At 44.3% G+C, this 22,500-nt stretch overlaps 3 protein-coding genes across 3 annotated transcripts in view; 1 reads left to right on the forward strand and 2 right to left on the reverse strand.

The window, feature by feature from the left end:
* dtnbp1a (dystrobrevin binding protein 1a) overlaps positions 1-4,070 on the reverse strand; it is a 21,977-nt gene extending 17,907 nt beyond the window's left edge. The window contains exons 1-6 of the mRNA XM_080858209.1: positions 3,939-4,070; positions 2,695-2,748; positions 2,507-2,557; positions 2,269-2,329; positions 1,843-1,975; positions 330-462 (exon numbers count right to left, since the gene is read on the reverse strand). Of these exons, the coding sequence (XP_080714335.1) occupies positions 330-462; positions 1,843-1,975; positions 2,269-2,329; positions 2,507-2,557; positions 2,695-2,748; positions 3,939-3,994 (488 nt within the window). The 5' untranslated portion in view covers positions 3,995-4,070. The remainder of the gene's footprint in view (positions 1-329; positions 463-1,842; positions 1,976-2,268; positions 2,330-2,506; positions 2,558-2,694; positions 2,749-3,938) is intronic.
* A 969-nt stretch (positions 4,071-5,039) lies between these two features.
* Positions 5,040-13,416, forward strand: mylipb (myosin regulatory light chain interacting protein b). Its single transcript, XM_080857292.1, has 7 exons — positions 5,040-5,219; positions 5,757-5,947; positions 8,026-8,211; positions 8,783-8,980; positions 9,954-10,118; positions 10,384-10,822; positions 12,576-13,416. The coding sequence occupies exons 1-7, from the start codon at positions 5,133-5,135 to the stop codon at positions 12,747-12,749; spliced, it is 1,440 nt and encodes a 479-aa protein (XP_080713418.1). The 5' UTR covers positions 5,040-5,132; the 3' UTR covers positions 12,750-13,416.
* Positions 13,417-20,317: 6,901 nt separating this feature from the next.
* Positions 20,318-22,500, reverse strand: part of atxn1b (ataxin 1b) — a 3,141-nt gene continuing 958 nt past the window's right edge. The window contains exons 1-2 of the mRNA XM_080857488.1: positions 21,395-22,500; positions 20,318-20,941 (exon numbers count right to left, since the gene is read on the reverse strand). The exon at positions 21,395-22,500 is cut by the window's right edge and continues 958 nt beyond it. Coding sequence (XP_080713614.1) covers positions 20,321-20,941; positions 21,395-22,500 — 1,727 coding nt within the window. The 3' untranslated portion in view covers positions 20,318-20,320. The remainder of the gene's footprint in view (positions 20,942-21,394) is intronic.

The raw sequence follows: 22,500 nt of genomic DNA on the forward strand, positions 1-22,500 counted from the left end.
ACAAAATGGCGGATGTTTGACACGATAACTGACATTGCTATGCTAGAGATGGTGATATTTTTTTAGACAATATTCAAATGTCTTTACACAAAATGGTGCTGTGTTGACCACTTCATACCAACAAAGGTATAGATGGAGGGTAGATGCACTAATGACATTTTGAAGAGGTTTTGGTCCTTTGGTCAAACATTGCATTAAATACAACATTCTATTCTAAAGTCCTGTTATACTAATATTTGTTCAACCTAGCTTTGCATAATTTTAAGTTTTGTATCAACACTTCTGCCCTTCTATCTAGGCACTTGGGTCAATGATGCACGTGAAAATACCTCTTTTTCTTCTTGTAGGCCTCTAGCTGAAGGGTGTGGAAGTGCTTGAAGCGCTGCTGCTCGCACTGGGCACACAGATTCTCCAGGTACATCAGCCGGCTCTCCATCTCCTCAAAGTCCGCCTCCATGTGAGCTGAGGAGGAATGGAGAGAGAGCATGAATACATTTACATCTAAATTCTCAATCAAAAGGTCACTGCACTTTCTTGGGAGATTTTTTTATTCAAATCAGGTGGCAGTGAAGACGGTCTCCAGATGGTGGAGGTGTTTGTGAAAACTGAGATCTGATTTTACATGGAGGGTGACGCAGAATGTCCTAAAGTTTATACAAATGTCAAAGAGGCATTGACCTTATAGGATTCTGTAGACATGTCATAGCAATGCAACCGAACCGACACTGCCACCTAGTGGTTGTGTTGTAAAAGATAAGCAGCTAAATGGCATCTTTAACTGCATGTGATGGTGACTGAGGTGATTCCTTCGGATACTTTCATCTTCTGATTCAACCAGGGGATGGGAAAAAACATCTCCAATGACACCAACATCAACAAACACTTGTCAACATCTTTTCAGGAAGCCAAGCTAAAATAGTCAAAGAACTTAAAGGAAGTTCCAGAAATTCACTAACATGGAACAAAATACAAAAATAATTTTACAGGTAGTAAAACAGAACATCTGCTACATATTGTCAAGTGCAGAGAAAAGTGGTCTTTCCTCAGATTCAGCATGGCTTCTTCTTCTCTACATGACTGTCTGGCTTGGTCGTAATTCTTACATAATATTTATGGAGGATTTCACTCACTACTGCCATCCTGCTAGCCTGGTATAACCAGTGTGTGTGTGTGTGTGTGTGTGTGTGTGTGTTTCACTGGTATTAGACATAGGATCCTGTTGAAAATTGAAAGAATTTGCTGCAAATCCGTCAGATGCCCACGCTTGGTTCAAGTTAGCTTCTTCAGAAATAACAGACTTGTACAAGACGGCTTAGTGAAATAATGTGTTTATATTCAGTCGCTAGCCACAGTCAGCTCGACACAGCACGAGCATGCACTACGCACGTCTGCTGCTGACGGGTTGGTCTTCTTCTTCTACTCGTTACAGAAATATACTAGCATTTATAGTGTGGTAACAACAAGAGGTGTAAAGGGGAGGGGATGGGTGTGTCTGGAGGCGAAAGGGGAAGTCTAGCTTGACCGGGGCTATAGCCAGGTATGGCCATATAGATGCTAATGCATTTTGGCCTCAACCATCTTGTGGTGGTTGTAAACAAAAGCCAAATAATGTCTCTGGCTCCAGGACCCACAAAAGCCAGGAACCATGTGTGATGGCCCTTAACATAAACAAAAGGATCAGGTGTCAAGCCTGATGGCTGTAGCCTGGTGCTTCGCAGCAAACTTGTGGGGGTTGAATTGACATTTGGTCTTTAAGGTAAAGTTATAGACTGATATGATAATCACCCAAATCTATCAAAATGTAAATAACCACTGGTCCATCAGCGGAGGCTCGTGTCTTACCGATGCGGGACGTAACCGTCTCCAGGTCGCTCAGGAACGCGGGGACCTGCTGCAGCTGTTCCTCAAGCTCCACCACCCCCGTGCGCCTCTTCTCCCAGTGAGCCGACAGCATGACCACCTCCCCGTCCACAGTCTGAGAGAGCGACACACACATGCAACAGCACCCACAGAGACAGAGAGCTGTGCTAAACATTATATTCACCATGGCAACAACACGTAGTAGTAGACACTTGCATAGCTACATCACCTGGTGAGGAAATAGTCTAAACTTTGCCAAAAAAGAAACAAAAAAAAGGCATGAACCCTAATTGCCTGTTCCCACTCTATATACAAAGCTGATCTACATGACCTCAGGATTGTATAGACAATTATTGGCAAAAAAAAAGTACAAGTACACAGCAAAGTACAAAAATTATTTTCACTTACCTCTCCAGCTTTGGCGCATTCTTTTGCACGTTTATGGAGGGTCTCCCAAGTATCTTCATACCTGGAGATTTAAAGTAGGAACAGTCAGCGCACTCTCACTTTTTAAGAGTATTTCTTTTCTTACATAGGTGTCGGGGTAATAAAAAGTCATGTATGTTCTGTTTGTTTTCCAAATTCCAGGACAAGCAAAGACAACAGTTATCTTTCTGCAACGCATCCGATTTAGGCCTCCACATACCGACTGAGCAGCTCCACTCCAGCTGAAAACTGAGGTGTGTGGTCCTCTCTTCTGAAGAGCAAGCAGACATTTCAGATGTTAGACTCAAACTTTAACCTGCCTCTGGGTTGTGTGAACCATAAAGTGAATCGGTAAAACTACGGCACTGTGTGAACGATAAACTGAAACAGTAAAACTATGGCACTGACCTTTGCTTCTTTTTCACTTTGGCGTCCTTCGATTTGTCACCCAGAGTCTTGATCCTTGGTGTAACAGGGATCAAAACATTACGTATGAGCTTAAGCAATACAAGGTCTGCGATAAACGAGCCAATCCAATTATGATTATCCCACTACTTTTTTTCCACACAAAACTTATATCATTTTAATTGGCCTAAATGTTGAAATGATTCAATACCTCACCAAAAACTAAAGATTACTGAAAACAGACTGTATTACAGTTTATTATCTCACGAGTCACGACCATTCAGATTTATCTGGTGTCCCTGTGTAAACAACTGCATATAAAATACGTTTAAACTAGCTCCGCATCCAGCACCTACAATAGTAAAAAGGCTGCTTATCTTTTCACTTTGCTGTACTGGTCTTTTTATTTAAATGAAGGATCTAAATACTTCTTCCACCACTGATCATGACAGGTATTGGTGTTCTGGCGAAGTGAAAACATCACATAAAGCAGATTTCCTTCGTTAACGGTTGGAAAAGAGGAACTTATTTGTTGGCCAGATAATGTGCATTTCAACAAGATTAACAAGCTCATCATACGAAGAAAGGATTCCACAACACATTATAACTATTATGATAAGGGTTAGTAAGCCAATTAAGGAACCTGCCTTTAAATATCAGGTCAATACGTTTCTCTCAAAGCTCAAGATTATACTAGAAAGACAAACGGTATGTACAATGAACTGATGTTATTAACCAAGCGCATATAACAAACAAAAAAACTAAAAAAGTTACAAATCTCTGTCTCGCCTATCACATGATGGTCAGCTGAAAGTAATTGTAGCAGAATGTTTCGCATAGCAGTGACATTAGCTTGAAAAGTGGCTAGCTAGAGGGGGCATCTAACGTTATATCCAGTGAAATTAACTCGTTTCTTTACGGACTCATTGTAACTGTACTGATGAGGTCCTACTAGTGAATCAAATGGTCAGAGGCATGCTATGCTAGCCTGACATACATGCCATCGTCAATGCAGGGAAAGTAAATACGCTAGCTAACGCTAGCTAGACAGCTAACTAGAAAACAAATAAGTTGGACTGCTAAGCCTTGTAAGGCTAACTCGATAGTAAACCCATATAGAGATTTCAGTTTCATGTGATGTCTAGTACACACTGCTATGTCAGTGCAGAGTTGACCAAATCATGTCAAATATTTTGATTATAATGTTAAATTGCTAACATTATAGCAACTGCTAATAAAACACCTACCCTGTTGTGAAATCCTGCTGCACCGTCTGCAGTCTCTCTCTGAAATTCTCAAACATGTTCTATTGTCCTTCCTTTAATTCCGCCAAGCGGAGTTAAGTCTTTCGATCCGTTGCATTTACCTATCACCAACTATAACTGACAAGACATCCACCTGAGTAGGGGTCTGGGTGCACGACTGTCATTGATAGTTCATGACTGTCCCGTCACGCAGAGGTTTTGCTGAGCTTTGTACCCCGTTTAACGGTGGGACAGTCTGAGGTGTTCGATTGACTACTGCAATAGTGGAGCATGCGTAAGGTTTAGAAGATCTGACAGATATAATCGTATAATATAATGCATGTCACTGCTTCTATATGTCGAGGATATACGAAAAATCTAAACACTTCCTGAAAAACATGACACGCCTCCCTTCCTAAATAAATTGCTGAGAATGTACGCACGGTGGTGCAAGTGAGTTGTCAAATGTTCTAATCACGACGAGAGAAACGATAGCTATAAGTATGTGGCAATCATGTATGTACATTTATTGGTATGTTGCAATTGGACAAGTGTAGCCAATGTCATGTGGATAGGTCCAGGTTTGACTGATATTCCTTGTATGAAATAGATGTTACTTCTGTCACATCTGTTGTCGTAGTTTACTGCATGCAACAGTGTGTTCAGAGGGCCTAGCTTTATGAAAACATTTCCACCAAACTAGAGGAGGCCTATATACATGACTACTTAAAATGTGGTTCAAGCAGTTGTCCTTTTGTCCACTCAAGATCAAATTAATGACTTGTAGCTCATACATTACTTGGAGGTTACATTATATATTTCTGCTTTAAAAGCAAGTATAACTCGTTTTTGGCTTGCAACGTTTAACAGTTATGTAACTGTCTATTCCTCTTTTAGATGCCATAAGGTGCCAATGTGTTGTTTTGTTGCCTACCCTCCCTTTTGCCAGACTTAACTTCTGAAACTGAGAACTCGTCACGTGCCAGGATTTCCTACAGCGCCCTGTAGTCCCGCCTTCCCCGGCTATGATTGGCTATCGTAAAGAGGTGCACGCGCCCCCCTTTATAAACCAGTCGCTGTCACTGACATTTCGTGGACCGGGGAAGTCACCACTTGCACAGGTTCACCCTGTTTGGGCGAACAAATTCAGCATTAATCTGTGCAACTGCCAGGGTTACACCAAAATAACCGTTCAAAATGTTCTGCCATGTAACGCGGTCTGATTCGGTTGTTATGGAGGTGGAGGTCGATCCGAAGGCAAATGGAGAGGACTGCTTGAATAAGGTAGGCCATGGCTGCTTTATATAATCTATTCAGTTTTCGTCACCCTTTTAAATAAACTCGTGATTACTTGCATGAGGCCTTTCGGATGGTTTATTTTCTATTGCCCTGTCCAAGAAAGTGCCTGTGAGCGTGTGCTTGTCTCCTTGACTATGGCAGCTTGTTAAGTGTCACGTCGCCGCCACCAGCAGTAAAACAACAACAACAGCAGCCGTGTAGTCTCAAGAGTTTCAAAAATTCCTATTTTGTGGAAATAATAAGTTAAGACTGGATAAGGATATTGACAGCAGTAGCAGGGGTTTCGGCAGATAACAGACTGGTTTTGCTGGGGTTCGAAATATGATCCCCCTCTTTGTTCAGTAAGCTTAAAATGTACGCTGTTCTTTATAAAGAAAATAACGGCAATGTTCAGACCATAACACTTCCTTTAATCTGCCTACTTGTGTTGATTGACGAAGAAGCGGCCCAGGTCAGTACATGTTCTTATTTCCATTAGAAGAGCAACATTTCATACTTTGTTATTGAACTTTTTCTTTTCAGGTCTGTGAAAAGTTGGGAATCATTGAAGTGGATTACTTTGGACTTCAGTTCACTGGCAACGGTGGGGAGAGTTTGTGGCTGAATCTAAGAAACCGAATCTCCCAGCAGATGGACAACGTGTCCCCGTGCCGACTGAAACTAAGAGTGAAGTTCTTTGTGGAGCCTCATCTCATCCTTCAGGAACAAACAAGGTGAGACCGCCAGACCTCAAATGCATGTTAACTCACAGCGACATTGTTGTTTGCATACAAAACACTCACCAGACAGCTAGACTCAGCAGATAGCTGCTTTTTTTTTTGGAGCGACGGGGCATGCTTGCGCATGCATGCAAAGACTGATTGTGTCCCACTTAGCAGTTCAGTGGGTTTCTTTTTAACTTCTGCCATCTGGAGTTAATTTATGATATATCTGTACAAGTACGTCCTGTCCTGGGTATACGTTTCCTAGCTGAACATGCACTGGACCCATAGTGTAAACCCCACCCCCCCCAAAGGACTCGCCACCACACGCTCAAACAAAGTTGAGTACAGTATGTTCCCAAACAGGGAGCCGGTGGAGCTGTATGGACTAGGGAGAATGAAGTCATCACCAGCCTCCTAGATCTTTTAGGGCAGGGAAGGACAAGAGGGGAAGCGATTGTGTGCGTGTGTGCCTGGTTCCTGGTTGAACCGCTGCCTTTGTCTTTGTGTTGCCAGGGCTTGTATTGTGTGCCTCTCTCCCTGATTATGTAAGGCTTTGTATGGGAGTGAATGCCACGCTAATGCTTTGCCCTTGCTAAGCCTGGAGTGGCACAAGTGGACCTGCCTGCTATTTTCTAAACACACAGGAAAAGACGCTAACGTCCTCGAATTTCTGTCTAGAAAATATTTATAATAGCCATCTGTGGAAACCTCATTGGTCCTCTTTGAAACATATAGTGATAAACTATGTTTTGCAGAGCTACCTGATGTGTTTTAAAACTAGCAATAGGCACAAAAACAACACACCCAAATAAAACATTTTACGATCTAGTTTTGATTTGGGAAAGCACACTGCCTACCCAGGCACAGACTTCACACCCCGGTAATATAACATGTCAGACATACACCAATTACCTTTGTTGTTCATGTGTCGTGTGGACTGCAGTGACTTGGGTAGTTGCTTTAGCTGTATCTTTGTTGTCATTGTAGCAAGTGAACTCTAGTAACCTCAGGAAGTAAGACAGTCAATGTGGCCCCACGCCAACCCTAGGGAAGTGTAGGATTATATCCAGATAGATATCAGCACATTCACAAGATATCAGCACATTCATCTACTGGTGTGTCTGTTTTGTAGTAGACTATTTTGACCTGAGGCAGAAAAAGAATCGTCAAATTGATGTCTGTTATAGCACATTTGTAAACAAAAGCACAGACAGACTGTCTCATCTTACATTAAACAACAACAAATAAAGTATTGGGTTGGGGAAGGACAGTGTGAAGGAAAGAGATAAATAGTATGTGTGTGTATGAGTGGGGGAAGCTCTGTATGTTTGCCATTTGCTCTGGGAGGGCTGCTTAAAGATCCTTCCTGAGGTAACTAGAGTTCACTTCCTGTTAGTTTAAGTCAGGTCAGATATCCCTTATGACAAGTAAAGAAGCACTAACTGTTGTCATTTTCTGTCATCATGTAAGATGTTGATTAGACGGCAGATACTTTCCCCCCCATGCTGATTTAAAAGAGACTTTAGATAGAGTCTCTACACAGCATTTAAAACTTACTTTTTACCTTTTTGAAAACAAGTCAACAAATTAAAACATGCCTACATTAAGGTTTTAAATCTCTTCATACTGCAACATGAAAATTCACAAGACGTGGGGTTGTTTTGGGCAGTATTATCTTTCATCTGTTTTTGAGGTTTCATTCGGTTGTTGACTTCAGCTCATGTGACGTCTGAGTCAGAGGTCTGGAATCGTTTCCTGCTTGATCACATGACACTGTGGCAGAGGGGTCACCAAAGGCCTGCAATTCATCCACCTTTTCTGGCTCCATCTATGCTCAGGCTGATAAGAAAGTCAAGGCAGCTGGTCAGAGGAAGCCAGGGCAGATGAAAACAAAACAAAACCAAAATGTCCTTTGTTTAACTGTTCCACAGGTTCTCTAGACCAAAAATCCACACACTGTTCTCATAAAGCTTCTCACAAAAATATCCAGCATGAGGTTCTCATAAAGGTTCTCTCAGAAAGGTTTTTTTTTTATCCCACTGAAATCGTTGGGCAGCATTTCTCACCAGCTCCTCCTATTCCCCCAGGCACCTCTTCCTGTTGCATGTGAAAGAGGAGCTCCAGAGAGGCAGCCTGCGTCTGGACGCCGAGCAGGCCACGGAGCTCTGCGCCTTACTGGCACAGGCCGAGCTGGGCGACTACAACCAGAACGCCGCCAAGTATTGCTACACCCACCTGTACAGACAAGAACCCAACCCTGCCACCATCAACAGGTAATTGTCACCTCCAACACTCTAGACAGAAGCTATCAGGCCGTGCAAAACAGCCATCTGCCCTATAGTGAACTCTGCCATTGTTGCCTCATTTGTTGACAAACCGGTTTCAAGCATGACCTTAATTCAGGATACACTGCTGGTTAGTCACTCACAGTCTCTGGCCCATTAGATTAATGTTCTGAAGTAAAACAGCATGTCTGCTTCTTGTTTGCAAGGACAGCAAAGCACAGCGTTTTATGTTTTAAGTGATGAACTGGGGGACATATCGATCGTATTCTATATCTACCTCCACACTTATGGTACCCGGGTTCAGTTCTAATTTCCTTGAGCTTCTACATTTCAAACGATCTCTCGCTCACATACTCACATTCACACACACACACACACTCATACACACATACACACGGTGAACAGGAATTCCTGACATCTCTCTGGTAACACTAGACTCAAAAACTTAAAATTGCTGACAGAAGTAGAAAGGTCGCATGTTGACAGAGAAACAGACAGTTTTTGTTTTGTTTTTCAGAGTTGATTAATTAACTGTGTGTGTGTGTGTCTCATCCGACAGCATTATTTCAAAGCACAAAGAGCTGGAGGGAATGGGCCGCCCCTCGGCGGAGTACCGGGCCCTTCAGCTGGTGTCGACTGTGGAGAACTACGGTGTGGAGTGGCACTGGGCCAGGGACCACGAGGGCCAGAACCTGGCCATAGGAGTGGGCCCAGAGGGAGTGGCTGTCTGCAGAGAGGACTTCACACTCATCAACAGGTACATACGCTGGAGCAAACCAGCTAACTCTTTGTCTTCAGTGGAGGGATCTATTTTGAACTTGGGGTAGTTTTTATATGTTAATGATCGCATGCAGTTGTAGCTGGATGTATACATCATTTGTTAATTTGTAATTACTTCAGTAACACTTTATAATAACTACACACAATTCATTAATTATTAAGCATTTTTTGCCTATTAGTTAACGGTTTGTTCACCACTAGTTTTGTATTGCTCATACAACATTTTTCATTAGTAAAGCATTTGTTCACACAGTTATACATTTTTTAGGGTTAGGGTTAGGGTGTAAGCAAATGCTTTACTAATCATAAATTATGAATGAACATTAAATAACTAATGGTGAACAAACTACTACCTAATAGGTAACAAATGTTTAATAAATGATGAATTGTGTGTAGTTATTACATTTTCATAATCATAGCCTTCACCATAGCCTGATATATGATCAGATAGGCAACCGAAAGGCACCATTAAAATACCAATTCTAAACCTGATTGTTCAAATCCTTGATTGTGATTGGCTAAAAGCCGTTGTAAAATCCAGCATTACCTTACAATTTGACCTGATTACATTCCATATTACTGCGCAGCAAATGGCAAGGCATTCATATAGCGCATTTCATACCCAGTGTTCCATCTGGCTGTTGCGTTGCTTCAAGGGTTGCGTGGCAACGATTTATTTAGGAACTATAATTTTTAGTGGCAGAAGAATGACGGTTTATCATTAAACTATTGTTTCTTAAATTGAATTGTCTTTATTTATGAAACCATATCAAATATGTGTAGTAACAGTTTTAGAAAAGCAATAAGCCCCAACTGCCTAACAACTCCCCTTACCTGTTCTAAAATCAGCGCAAAGCACGGCCTCTTGGGGCTTATTGCTTAATTATCTTATTCACTGGCTCTCCGCGGGTGTCCTAGGATTATCTGACACTATTGTCTCCTCCTCACAGGATCATTTACCCAGTCTTTCAGATGGCCACGCACTCGGGGAAAAACGTTAACCTGACGGTCACCAAGGACACCGGCGAGAGCGTTGTCCTTGAGTTCAAGCTGGTGAGCTCCAAAGCGGCCAAGGGCCTGTACCGAGCCATCACCGAGATCCACGCCTTCTACAGGTGAGGCTCTTCTCCCCACAACCTGCATGTCCAACCTCACTTACAGCAGCCCAGTTAATATGAGATGGATCATGTATGGTGGTTATAAACATGCAGTAATCACCAGTAGTCTTTATCTTATTATCTGCCACTGCTAGCCAGTTTTAAATTTCATTAGTGTCATGCCTCATTGTATTAAAAAGGAGCTGCCTTTGTAAATGACTGCCTCGTACAGCCATTAGCGCCTGTGTATGACTTGTTTTCCTCTCCGCCTCCTCTCCGTCAGATGCGACACGGTGACCAGTGCGGTGATGATGCAGTACAGCCGTGACTTCAAGGGCCACCTGGCCTCCCTCTTCCTCAACGAGAACATCGACCTGGGCAAGAAGTACGTCTTCGACATCCAGCGCACCTCCAAGGAGGTGTACGACCACACGCGGCGAGCCCTCTTCAGCGACGGGGCGGTGTCCGGTGGCGTCCCGGCCGGCGGCTGCTGCCCCTCGCTGTCCCCCCTGCACAGCCTGGGGGAGGACGGGCACGGGGACGGGGACGAGGACGAGGACCGCGCGTGCAAGAGCTGCAGGGAGAAGCGCCTGCTGGAGGAGAAGCTGCAGCGGCTGCAGGAGGCGCTGCTGTGCGCCCTGTGCTGCGAGGAGGAGATCAACGCCGCCTTCTGTCCCTGCGGACACGCCGTCTGCTGCCAGGGCTGTGCCGCTCAACTTCAGGTAGTGACCTTTGACCTTTTTTTAAGATTTATTTTTGGTCGATAGTGCAGTGAAAGATGGGACAGGAAATGAGAGGGAGAAGAGGTGGGGAGTGGACAGGAGAAATGACATTGGGCCGGATTTGAACCCGTGTCCTCCATGGGCGTCAAGCCCAAATGTGGTCGGGTCTACTGCTTGCGCCAGAGTGCCCCCCACGTTAACCTTTTTAACGGATCTTCACAGCAACTTTTGCTACATCTATGATCAGGGATGTACTGTGCTGTGTTCAGCGTAGCAAACGTTTAGACATTTATTATTTTTTTGGTGATTACAGCTCTTTTAGATCAATCAATCAATCAGAACTTTTTAGCAAGAAGATTGGTCAAACACCAGTGACCACCAAATGAACCTCTCTTATCCAAATAGTTTTTTATGGACTTGGTGTCAGGCATAATTTTTTTTTAAATGCTCTAGTGCATAAATCCTTCAAAATCCTTAGCCACACCATAAAGATGGCTATCTGGAACAAGTAAATGAGTTAACAATCAGCAAAGCGACTGATAGATGGTGCAATACGTGGTGGAGGGCCAGAACACACTGTTTTAACACTTAATCACTTACAGTACTTATAGATCTGTTCTGTGTCACGCAGGGGACACTGTACTCAGTGCTTAAGCATTGGACCGGGTGAATGATTAAAGGAATGTACAGTACAGTGTTTACCTAACCTGAAGTTACCTCTTACACCAAGCCATTGTAAAGCTCTTAGGGTCAACTACATGAGCCCTATTTCACAGCTGCTAAGTAATCTAAGCCAACTGCTGGAAATTGCTTGCTTCAAGTATCCACAGTATTAGGCACAGGGTGGTAGCCATGGTGAATAGGTCTGCTTTAAGAACTTCCCTGCCCTCACTGTGAGTTCAGTCATTTAGAAAGACCTTTGAATGTCTTTGTGGGCAGTTGTGGGCACTATGCCAGCTGTCTGTAAAAGTCAAGGTGGTCAGTTTCCATTTATGGGCAAATTCTGTACGTTTAGGTGGGTGACGTGTTTAAGGGTGGCAAAGTTCAAGGTGCTACAGCACACGGTATTGACCTCACTGTCAGTGTAGATTTGATTTAAAGCAAGAGGATGCCAGTTAGGGCTGAGCGAATTGGGAAAATAATATAATTGGGGTGTTTTTTTTCCCCCAATATTGTGATTGGGATTTAATACGCGATTTATTTTTTATTTATTTTTCCAACAAAACTTAAATGAATGATTTAATTATGACCAACACAATATTACGTACACTTAGTGTGAAATATTCTTTCCCACATTTTACATTTTAATTTTACTGCTCATTACAGAAACAAGAACAACAAATCGGTGGCTTTGCCACTGTGCCTTTAAGTAATAAATAATTGCGGTTAGAAAATCTTGTTTTTATCATATTGCGACTTTTATCGCAAATGCAATTAATCGTTCAGCCCTAATGCCTGTGTGGAAATTCCACTGTTATACTCCAGTACAGTTTTGGCAGATAATGTCTTTGACCAAACATTGTTTTATACCTGAATATCACTGTTTACTGGTCAATGACCTGATCGGACACACTGTAAATAAAAATCTCTCGCTCACATACTCACATTCACACACACACACACACACACACACACACACACACACACACACACACACACACACACACTGTGAACAGGAATTCTATCAGAAACACTAAATCAAAAACACTGTAAATAAAAATCCTCTTCTTTTTTTTTTTGATTCCCTCTCCAGTGCTGCCCAGTGTGTCGCTCAGAAGTGGACCACGTCCAACACGTCTACCTGCCCACATGTGCCAGCTTGCTGAACTTGGCAGTGCCAACCAAACCCACCTACAGCATAACCAGGACACTGCCCCGACACAAAGGAGCGGACATTGACTACACAGACAGTGAAAAGATCTACTAATCACAGAGGGTGGTGCTGGTCACTCCCCCCCCCCCCACACACACACACACACACACACACACACACACACACACACACACACACACACACGCACACACACTTCCCTGTCCCCTTGTTTCAGTTTAGCAATATCTACAGTTAGTGTTCAATAGAGACACAGCCATCAAAGAGATTCTGTTTTATTTATTTCTCTCAGCTGTCAGTCTGCCGTGCCTTTCTTCTCCTGGACATGCCATCAGTGGATCTGATGGACTTCAATAATGCAGTGCCTTTATGCCATGTTGGCTTTTTATAAAAGTGTACATGAAAGAAAAGAGGGAAAAAAGTCTTTAAAAAAGGGAACGTCTTAAAAGGACTCCGTCAACACTCCGAGTCAAAGAGATCCTTTTGATGGTATGCAAAAGCCTTTGGGTGCTTTTCGAAAGCTGAAAGTATAATGCACCATATAATCTTGTGGCATTTCCTCCTTCATACCTTATACCATACCATAGACATGGGTTTTTACATGACCATGATAAACAGTGGTGTCTCTATTTTCTCAGAAATGTATTATTACCTCCAAATACCTCTGAACGGTGACAAAGCTTACCTTTGACTGTGGGTCAATATTTTTGGTCGGCTCTGGAATTTTTCACATTGGCTGGGTTATTAAACAATTTTCTTGGAACACTTCATGTGCAGTGTGTTGATTTCCTTCCGCCCCCTCTGTAGATCCTTTTTTCAGGGGTACAATATTGCCCCCCAAAATTGCCTGTTAGGTGATTTTGTGCAAAACCTGCAGACCTACATCATGAAACAGCATTGAATTATATAGCATTGAATTATGTTGCATGTATAGCATATATACTGTATATATTTATATTGCTATATATATTTATATTTATATTTCGTGTAAATAGCATTGAATTATATATTATATATTATTATACTGATGTTACTTTACTAAGCCTCAATGTTAATTTCTGTAACACACACACAATGATTAATTTTGTCACCAAAGATCTCAAAAGCTATACTCTTCTCACTATAACTGGGTTGGGCTGGAAAGCATGCAGGATGTCCGAGCACAAAAGGGCTTCTCCTGGCTTTCAAAGATACTTTATCTCTCCGTTGTCTTATCCTATGCAGTGCTACTTTTACAATTTAGAGACAGTACATTGTTGTCTCCCCTCTTTGGTATCCACACCTAAGCACAATGTTCCCTTAATGTTCCCTTAATGTCCCCATAAACCCCCTCCACGTAGAGCTTTCATGCCGGTCCACTGGTGCCTGGTGTCATGAGCTGATAACTGTTGCATTGTATTATATAAGATCGGGAAGTAGTGTCTTCTCTTGACGTCAGGCTTCATTTGGACGGGAAATCATTAACCAATGATTGCGTTGTGCTCTTGGAGCTCCTTTAAACGTCCTTTCTGAAGCAGGTAATGATCCTGAAGTGTTTATTAATGCATCTATGAGGAGGGCAAAATGTCATTTAATGAGAAAGTCTACCCAGCCTAGAAATCTCTGAAGTCCACACATGTGTAAGACGAGCAAAAAAAACGTACGCTTAAGAGACTGGGTGGAACTTTAGAGAAAAAGCACAGAATGTTCTCAATGCAGAGAGAGGCCCCATCCAAGCACACAGACAACCCTCCCCACCCCCCATCCCCCTCTCCTCTCCCTCCCCCAGGCCCGGTCAGACCTGAGCCTGCATGAAGCTCTCAAACTCAGCCCGGTGCAGTCTCCCCAGCTGCCAATCTCTGTGTCGGGGGCCTCCTCGCCTGCTTCTCGTAACTGTTATATAACTGCCAGGCGTCTCTGGATGTTACGTAACGATTTGGCTCTTGCCCTGGAGGTCAGTGTCTCAGTGTAACGAGGGGGCGAGGGCGGGGGGGGGGGGTGTCTCGATGGCAAACCAGGTTCACACATCTGCTAGTCAGTGGAGCATAGGCACAAGGCTGCGTCAGGGGTCGAAGAACTCCAGAGCTGGCTGTCAGTCAATCATTATCTACAGCTGATCAATCACCATCCATGTGGAAGGATGTGCCAGCTACATTATTGTGCATTCATACAGTGCGATGTAATACACCAAAGTGCTTCATCTATAACCAGCCACTTTAATTACCTTGAAGGCCTGCTTTAAAAAAATATATAGGCTATTAAGATATCTGTGAATGCTAAAGGAGCTGGTAATGTAGAAAATAAAGTGCCTTCTAGAACAACTGTGTCTAATGGCATATGATTCCCTGCTAATGATATCGGTTGCCTTTAAACGAACTCAAGCTATTTTTAATCACTGACGGTTACCATGGATTTGTATTCCGGTCTCCTTGGACACAATCAGAAAAATCCTGTGTGGGGAAGTACCTCCTCATGTCATGAATGCCACATTATGAGAGGATGATCATGAACACAATTACATTTTACAGGTGCAATGTACTTTCCCAAAAGATACATTCTGAACGAGTAAAAAATAAAATGCTTGCCTCATAGCTGTGCAACAAATGGCGTAACCTGGCCTCCTGATTTGTTTTCTACCATCTAGTGGACAAAATGGACAAGGTCATTGTAATGTTAAGACGCCTGAGACAGTAGTTATGCCTCAAGCACAAGTATAGTAGAAATCCAGTTATTACAAAGGTTGTTCACTGTGACATGTGGTATTTTTAATCACAAAGGCAATAAAACAAACACATTTGGCGGTGTTATTTTACAAATAATGGTACAGCATCAAAAAGAGACTGAAAACAAATTTGATTGTGTTTTCCAAAAAGTTTTTTAATTAAAGCATCTCTAACTAGAAAAAATGCAAGCACCACCAAAGAAAGTGACCCATTAATTTCACTGAACAGACTTGAGTGCATTTTACACGTAGACACCTCACAATTAGAAAACAGAGGGTCACAAAGTCTCTCGTGAAGATATATTCACCATTCTTTTCTATAATTATTAGGGGTATAAAGAGATTAAGAACAGATACAACATTCAGAATTATGGGCATTCACACGTAAATTAATCACACGTAAATATATATCCTCCCCTCAAGCCAATTATGGCGTTTCCCCATCGTCTTGAACTCTAATGAGGCCTGGGTTTGAAGACTGCATATTCAAAATGTAGACAATGCAATATCAATGTGTCTCAATAGATCCTGCGACTTGGGGAGACAAAGGAAAGTGTCATTTCACCTCATCGCCACTAGGAGCTCCCTAACACTGTTTTGGATAGAAACATGCTGTCCATGTTCCACAGAGGTACATAAAGAATTCCGGGGGGAAAAAACTTTTTTTTCCTGTTAGGGAGGGATTGCACTGGTTCTCATGTTAGTTCAAAATGTATCGAAGCGATATATGATTATAATTTTTTTTCTTCAAAATCATTACTTGGTTACCTTTCAGGACCTGTACAATAATAATAACAATAATAATAATAATAGATTAAACAGTCAGTAGGCCAGTAAGCCTGAGAGTGTGAGAGTGGCAGTGTGCCATGAGCAGTTTAGTGACGGTCCTGTGAAACAGCCAGTGATGCTGAAAAATGACACAACCAGACTTACATTCCACACACCCTACAACCACACCAAATTTAATTTGTGTTGCTGTTTCAGCAAAGAACACAGCAGGGTCAACATGTACAACATGTAAGTAGGTCGACTACCAGAGTAAAAATATAAAAAGCAATGAATAATGCTAACCCGCAATGTCACCATCTGCTTTTTAAACAAGGACACATGATTGAAAGACACACCTGTGCTTCTGTAGTCAAACACCAAGACATAAAACGCTCCAATGAGCAACAACTAGATATGGCAGTCGGGAGTCATTTTTTCTGCCAGTGGGAATGTAGTTCACGCCTCCAAGGAAATAAAATCGAAAGAATGTATCTTGGTTTTGGTTGGCCTTTCTCAAACTCTGTATCCTTCTCTCTCTCATTCTGCCTCTCTCGCTCTCTCTCTATAGATGTTGTCCTCTCACACACACTCTGTATTCAACTGATAACAAACAGGTGATTAGGAAGTGGCAAAGCCTCCAAAGTCACTGGAGACTTTTCCCCATTAAGAAAGTGCATAATAATCATCACTATTTCTTCAAGAATGGACTGGATGTGCAATTTAGCATGGTCCCCATGGAAACAGGCTATTGTGTTGTCATGAACTTGCTCTGTAAAAAAAAAATATCCAGCTGTGGACCTTGCCGAACTAATGGCTGAATCGAACATGGGAGATTATAATCAGGAACACAAATGCACACACAGACACACATACACACACACACACACACACTCACACACACATGCACACTCCCACAAACACACACACACACACCACCCCTGAGTTATGTCTAATTTGGGATTTTATTTACACACTTAAACTAACAATTTCACTAAAAAAACAATGAGAGCAGATGATTTGACACGGGGTTAAATGAGCGCTACAATGGCGGAAACCTCAGCTACACCCAATGCTAACGGCTAACACTGACCTCATGCTCTGAGGTAGAGTTCCAGGTTACACTGCAGACTCTACACATGTCATCAAACTACCTATCCAGATGTGCAAATCGCAAAAACTCAAGAGAATGACGTCAAAAAAGGGGTCATTCATTCTCATACATGACACGGGATCATGTGATGAACCAGACTGTGTCACATCAAGCACATTATTGCACAGTTGTACATTTAAAACCTGTACTGAAGAGCAGTTGTGTGTGCATACGGAGGGGGAAAAATAGAGCTTTAAATAAACATATTTGTTGTTTATCTGCAATGCTTTTAGTACAAATAACACCATGGAGACACCAAAGGGCTATGCTTGGTGAGCCTGATGCCTTAGAACACCATTCTAGAACACCATTCTAGAACACCATGAGCTGTGGGCTTGGGGGTCAGGTTCCATAAATGCTATGGTGCCTATGGTGCAATGAGGTGGAGGGGCTGATTTATGGACATCCCCCTTATGCAGCCCTAATGAGACCCTTAAAGACATTAGTTTCACAGAGACACAGGGAATCCATGGTGCGTCTATATCACATCACACTAACAGCTGTCAGCTCTGCAAACTCTCTCTCTTGCTCTCTCTCTCTCTCTTCATGAGAAAACGTGACCCAACACAGTATGCACACACACACACACACACGCACACGCACACGCACACGCACACGCACACGCACACGCACACACACACACGCACACGCACACGCACACGCACACGCACACGCTCACGCACATGCACATGCACATGCACACACACAAACACACACACACTCACGCACAGCACATGCAAACCCCCACACCTACACACACATACATACACACATACACACACACACAAACACACTCACAGATGGGCTGTGTTCCCAAGCAAGACTCAAATACTAGTTTAGTCAGAGGTTATGCAACCTATCCAGAGCATGAAGAATATGCATCTGTAGCCAGAGGTTGTGGACGGTAAAAAAAAAAAAAGATTCTATAAAATTATAAATTTTCAGGCTGTGCAGAAATTATGCCATGCCATTTTTATGATCTAAATTCAAAATGTACACAATGAACCTGCTGTGTTTTTGAATTGTTTATTGGTAATGTTCCTTTAAGCATTTTTTTTGCTTGTTGACCACACAGTAGGCTAGCTACCGCTTCCTGTTTGTGTGGGGAGCTTTTTCAGACGCGAAGATTCAAACTTCAATGTCTACTTTTAAAGGTCAAAGGTCACTAACCACATTTCAAGGTGAGGCATTGAGTAGACCCCCTTTTGTCTAATGTGACTTGCAAAGACATCCTGCACTGACCAAGAATCAAACCCAGGTCAACTGTTTGAAGGCAGCAATGCTATCCTCTGTACCACCACAAGTGTTTGAGCATGCCAGCGCACGGTTCAAAAGTACCCCTAAACCACATTACAGATCCAACCAGTGATGAACTTCTTGGAGTTATACCAGATAATACTAAACAAGTAAAAAATAAATCATGGCTACCTAAGTTTCATTATGCTCACACTAAAGTGGAGGTTAACATAAGTCAGGCTGATTTTGCTTAGAGCTATTTCATTTCCCTTTAAAAATCTGTCTGACCCCCGGGCAAAGCTGATGTTCTCAGTAAAGACTTTGGGGCATGTTGGGCATGACCTCGTGTCTGTCATGTCATCCATTTAAACCTTCTCTTTGGAGCTGCATTCTGTGCTCTATATTCACCAAGGACAGAAAGCCTGTGATTGGTGGAAGAGGCTCTCATCCATAGGCTTTTTTACTACCATTGCTGGGTTCCAGTTCCAGATAATGCTGCCCTCAAACTCCTGAACTGCGTTGAAATCACTGGGATGACAGTTCTGAATTATTTTCTGAATTATGACAAGTGTCAAAAGGGCGTAGCAGTGAGGGCTTGTATATCCAGAGACTGGTATGGACAGTACCTTACATTCATGTTACACCTACACATAACACCTATACTCCCACCCTTACTCCCACTAAAAAAAAAAAAAATCTCTTGGACCTGCAAGTAAAGTCAAGTAAGTGGCGCCTGCTATTTCTGCTCCACTGAGCTCTCAAATAAGTAGTTTTGCTAACATCTCTAACAAGCCTCTACTCTTAAAAAACCCCCAGCACGAACTGTATGTAATGATTTTGAGGTCACTCAGGACAGGCTAAAACAGTCAGGACGGTGCTGACATCATTTGCAGTTCTCACTAACACACCCTGTTGCCACGGAAACAAAACAGAGGTCGGTGTTTTCCATCTGCGAGTACGCTTTGTGTTAAGTAAAGTGCTATGACACTGGGTGTGCACGCTTCTGAACACCCAGGGCACCGGATGAGACAAGATCAGGCTTTAGTTCTTTGTGCATGTGGTGTTGGCGTCTGCGATTGGACTGGTTAAAAACAAATGTTACTACAAACATTCTACCTCAGGGATAACCACCTATATATTTGACCGCACTTTACTGACTTGGCTGCAACTGAAACCTTACGTTATTGCTCCTTTTGTCTGCTCCCAGCTCATGTCTTTAAAAACTAAGCCTAACTATGGCAAACTTGCTAGTTAGCATTTTCATTCACTTGAATCCACGTACAAGACTTGTTCATATATGCAGAAAGTCAATATGAATGATACATCGCTAAGTAGCATGATAGCCATGGCGGTTCTCCATCTTTATATCCTTGAGGCAACGGCAAAGAGGAGGGGAAAGGAGCAGTAACTGAACTGATTGGAACCGGCATCTTTCTCCCCTCGTCTGCAGAGCTGCATGAGTGGGGGAATACACAGTCACGGCAAAACTGTGGCTGAACATCACAATCCAGTATTATAAGCAGAAGTGTCTCCATGCCAACTGCACTTCGGTCCCCGATGACTATCCGACTCCCTGTGCAACTCACTTCGAAAGGAGGTCTACGTGTGGTTACCAAATGAAGCAACAGTCAGAGAGGAAGTAAATACTGTGTAAATTGAGCAGAAGTTACAGTAATCAGGATAGAAAGGAAAAAATATATATATATTTATATATGTCTTTTTTTTTACGTGTATATTAATCACAAACACAAAGAACTTCATGGTTTTCTTTTACTCCTTCTACTGTCCCCTCTGGCCACGACAAGCAAGACTTCAGCGCCCAGTACTTGACCTGCCCTCAATGCTGATTTTGACCTCCTGAGGAATGAAAGAGAGTTTGGGGAGCGTGGAGGGAGGCGTCTCCTCGTACAGTCGCTCTGCCTCCCGTTCCTCCGGGGCCGACCACCGCCTCTTGCGGCCACCAGCCGCTGGCCTCTCGGGGGCTCCAGACTCCAGGGGCGCCCCCCTTCTCCCGTTCTCCACCACGAGAGTCTGGTGGTGTGTCTGGATCGTCCTGACGACGTGCTGCTGCTCCCCCCCTCCAGCTCCAGACCCTGGTTCTCCTCCAGACCCGCTTCCTCCAGAGGGCCGCTGATTGACTAACCGCGATCCGTTTTCCAGGCCCTCTCTTGGGGCTTCTTGATCTCTGGGTGGTCCCCCAGCCTTGGCTGGTTTGGCTGAGGAGAGGCTGTTCGTGCCCACGGGCTCTGTGGTTTGTTCCTTCCTCAGCGAGCCGTTCCTTATGCTCCGGAGCGTGAGGGAGATGCAGACGTCGCCCACAGAGAGTTTGGCACAGGAGAGCTCGAGAAGCTGGGTGGTTTTGTCAGGACAGCAGGAGGACCAGCCCTGCCCAAAAACAAAGAACGGGTACTCGACCAGGACCTCCACCCTCACCTGGGGGGGGGGGGGGGGGGGGGGGTAATGAGACAACCATTAGCAAGTGAATGTCGTATTGTTGGGGTACAACCTCAGGGGATAGACAATAATGGAATTAGCAAAATAAGATTAGCCGGGGTGAATTAACATTTGTACATAACAGCTGCTTAGCAGGGCAGTCTTTTCCTAAATATAAAACAGCTGATCAGTAAAGAGAATAAGAGAAAGAGAGAGAGAGAGAGAGAGAGACAGAGAGAGAGAGAGAGACAGTGCTAGCATTTGTTCAGCTGGTAACAGCTGGTAAGATGAACAGCATTGGTATAAAGCCTGTCATAATGAGACTCTGGCTGGTATTTAAGGAAGACACTGGTCAATGGTTAGCAAGATAAAAAAAAACATTTGGTGGGCTTTATGGCCTCAAAATATAGATCTGATTTAAGATCGGAAGGCTTGAGAGAGGCCGGTCCTCACCTGTGCTTTGTGCTCTCCGACGGAGAACTGTATGACGACCGCATCGGGCGTGTGGCTGCAGTCGATGCGCTCGACGGTGCTCGAGTCGATCTTGAGATCGCCGCTCACCTCGGCGCTCTGGATGAAGTCCTCCGTCTTCAGGTCCTCCACTCGCTTCAGCTCCCCGTCGGCCAGCTGGATGATGGAGCCGCGCATGAAGTACTCCGGCATGGACGCCGAGGGAGAGGCGGGGGGCGGCTGCGGGGGTAGCTGGACCACATGGGTCTGCTGCTGTGGGGACACCTGGACCACATGGTGGTTCTGGTGACTGTCTGATATCGCAGTGCCAGAGTCGGGGAGGGCAGCGACGGGCATGGGGCTGACGTAAGCGTGTGCCGTGGCCAGAGGTGCCTGCACCACAGAAGCTGGGGGACAGGTCGAGGGAACGACGGCAGAGGGGGCGGTGACAAACGTGCAGGTAGTGGCCTCGGTGTCCGCCGGCCCCGCCCCGGCACTGACGGGGATGAGCAGGGACGGGTTGCCAGAGATCAGCAGGTGCTGCGTCAGGTTGCCATGGTAGCCGCCGCCGGGTTGCTGGGACGACCCTCCGGAGATGTACCCGATGATCGGCAGCGGGGTGGCCTGGAAGATTCCGGCCGCCATCTCCTGGGCGGTGGCGTGGGAGGTCTGGAGGACGGCGTGAGGGGACAGCGTTGGACCCGGCGAGGCCAAACTCTCCAAAGAGGACAGGGAGAGCGTGGAACCCCGGGAGTCTCTGGAGTCTCTGGAGATGGGCTTGCCCAGGCAAATGCCCCCTTTCTCTGCCCGGGGCAAGAGGGCCAGGTCCTTGCTGAGGCTGCGCTGGAGATCGGCCGCACTGCTGGGCACCAGCATGAGAGAGGCGTGGAGGCCAGGGCTGTCCTGGGCGTACTCTGCGGGCAGCAGCACCTGGGTGCGGGCTGCCAGGCTCATGCTCTGGGTGTGCTGGTGCCGCTGGTTGTTGTCATGCATGCCCGACGTGACCTTGACCACACCACCGCCACCAGCATGTCTGCCGGCATCCGTCTCCAGAATCTGCCCGTTGTAGATCTCCCTGGTCTGACCGTCTGCCAGCTTAGCCGAGGTGG

This window comes from Sprattus sprattus, assembly GCF_963457725.1.
Source record: "Sprattus sprattus genome assembly, chromosome: 19".
Lineage (NCBI taxonomy): Eukaryota > Metazoa > Chordata > Actinopteri > Clupeiformes > Clupeidae > Sprattus > Sprattus sprattus.

Excerpts from the sequence above, each read along its gene's own strand:
- mylipb (XM_080857292.1), top strand. The coding sequence starts at position 5,133 with ATGTTCTGCCATGTAACGCGGTCTGATTCGGTTGTTATGGAGGTGGAG. Across the intron at positions 8,981-9,953 it reads GACTTCACACTCATCAACAG|GATCATTTACCCAGTCTTTC; the intron begins GTACATACGCTG and ends TCCTCCTCACAG. Across the intron at positions 10,823-12,575 it reads GCTGTGCCGCTCAACTTCAG|TGCTGCCCAGTGTGTCGCTC; the intron begins GTAGTGACCTTT and ends TTCCCTCTCCAG.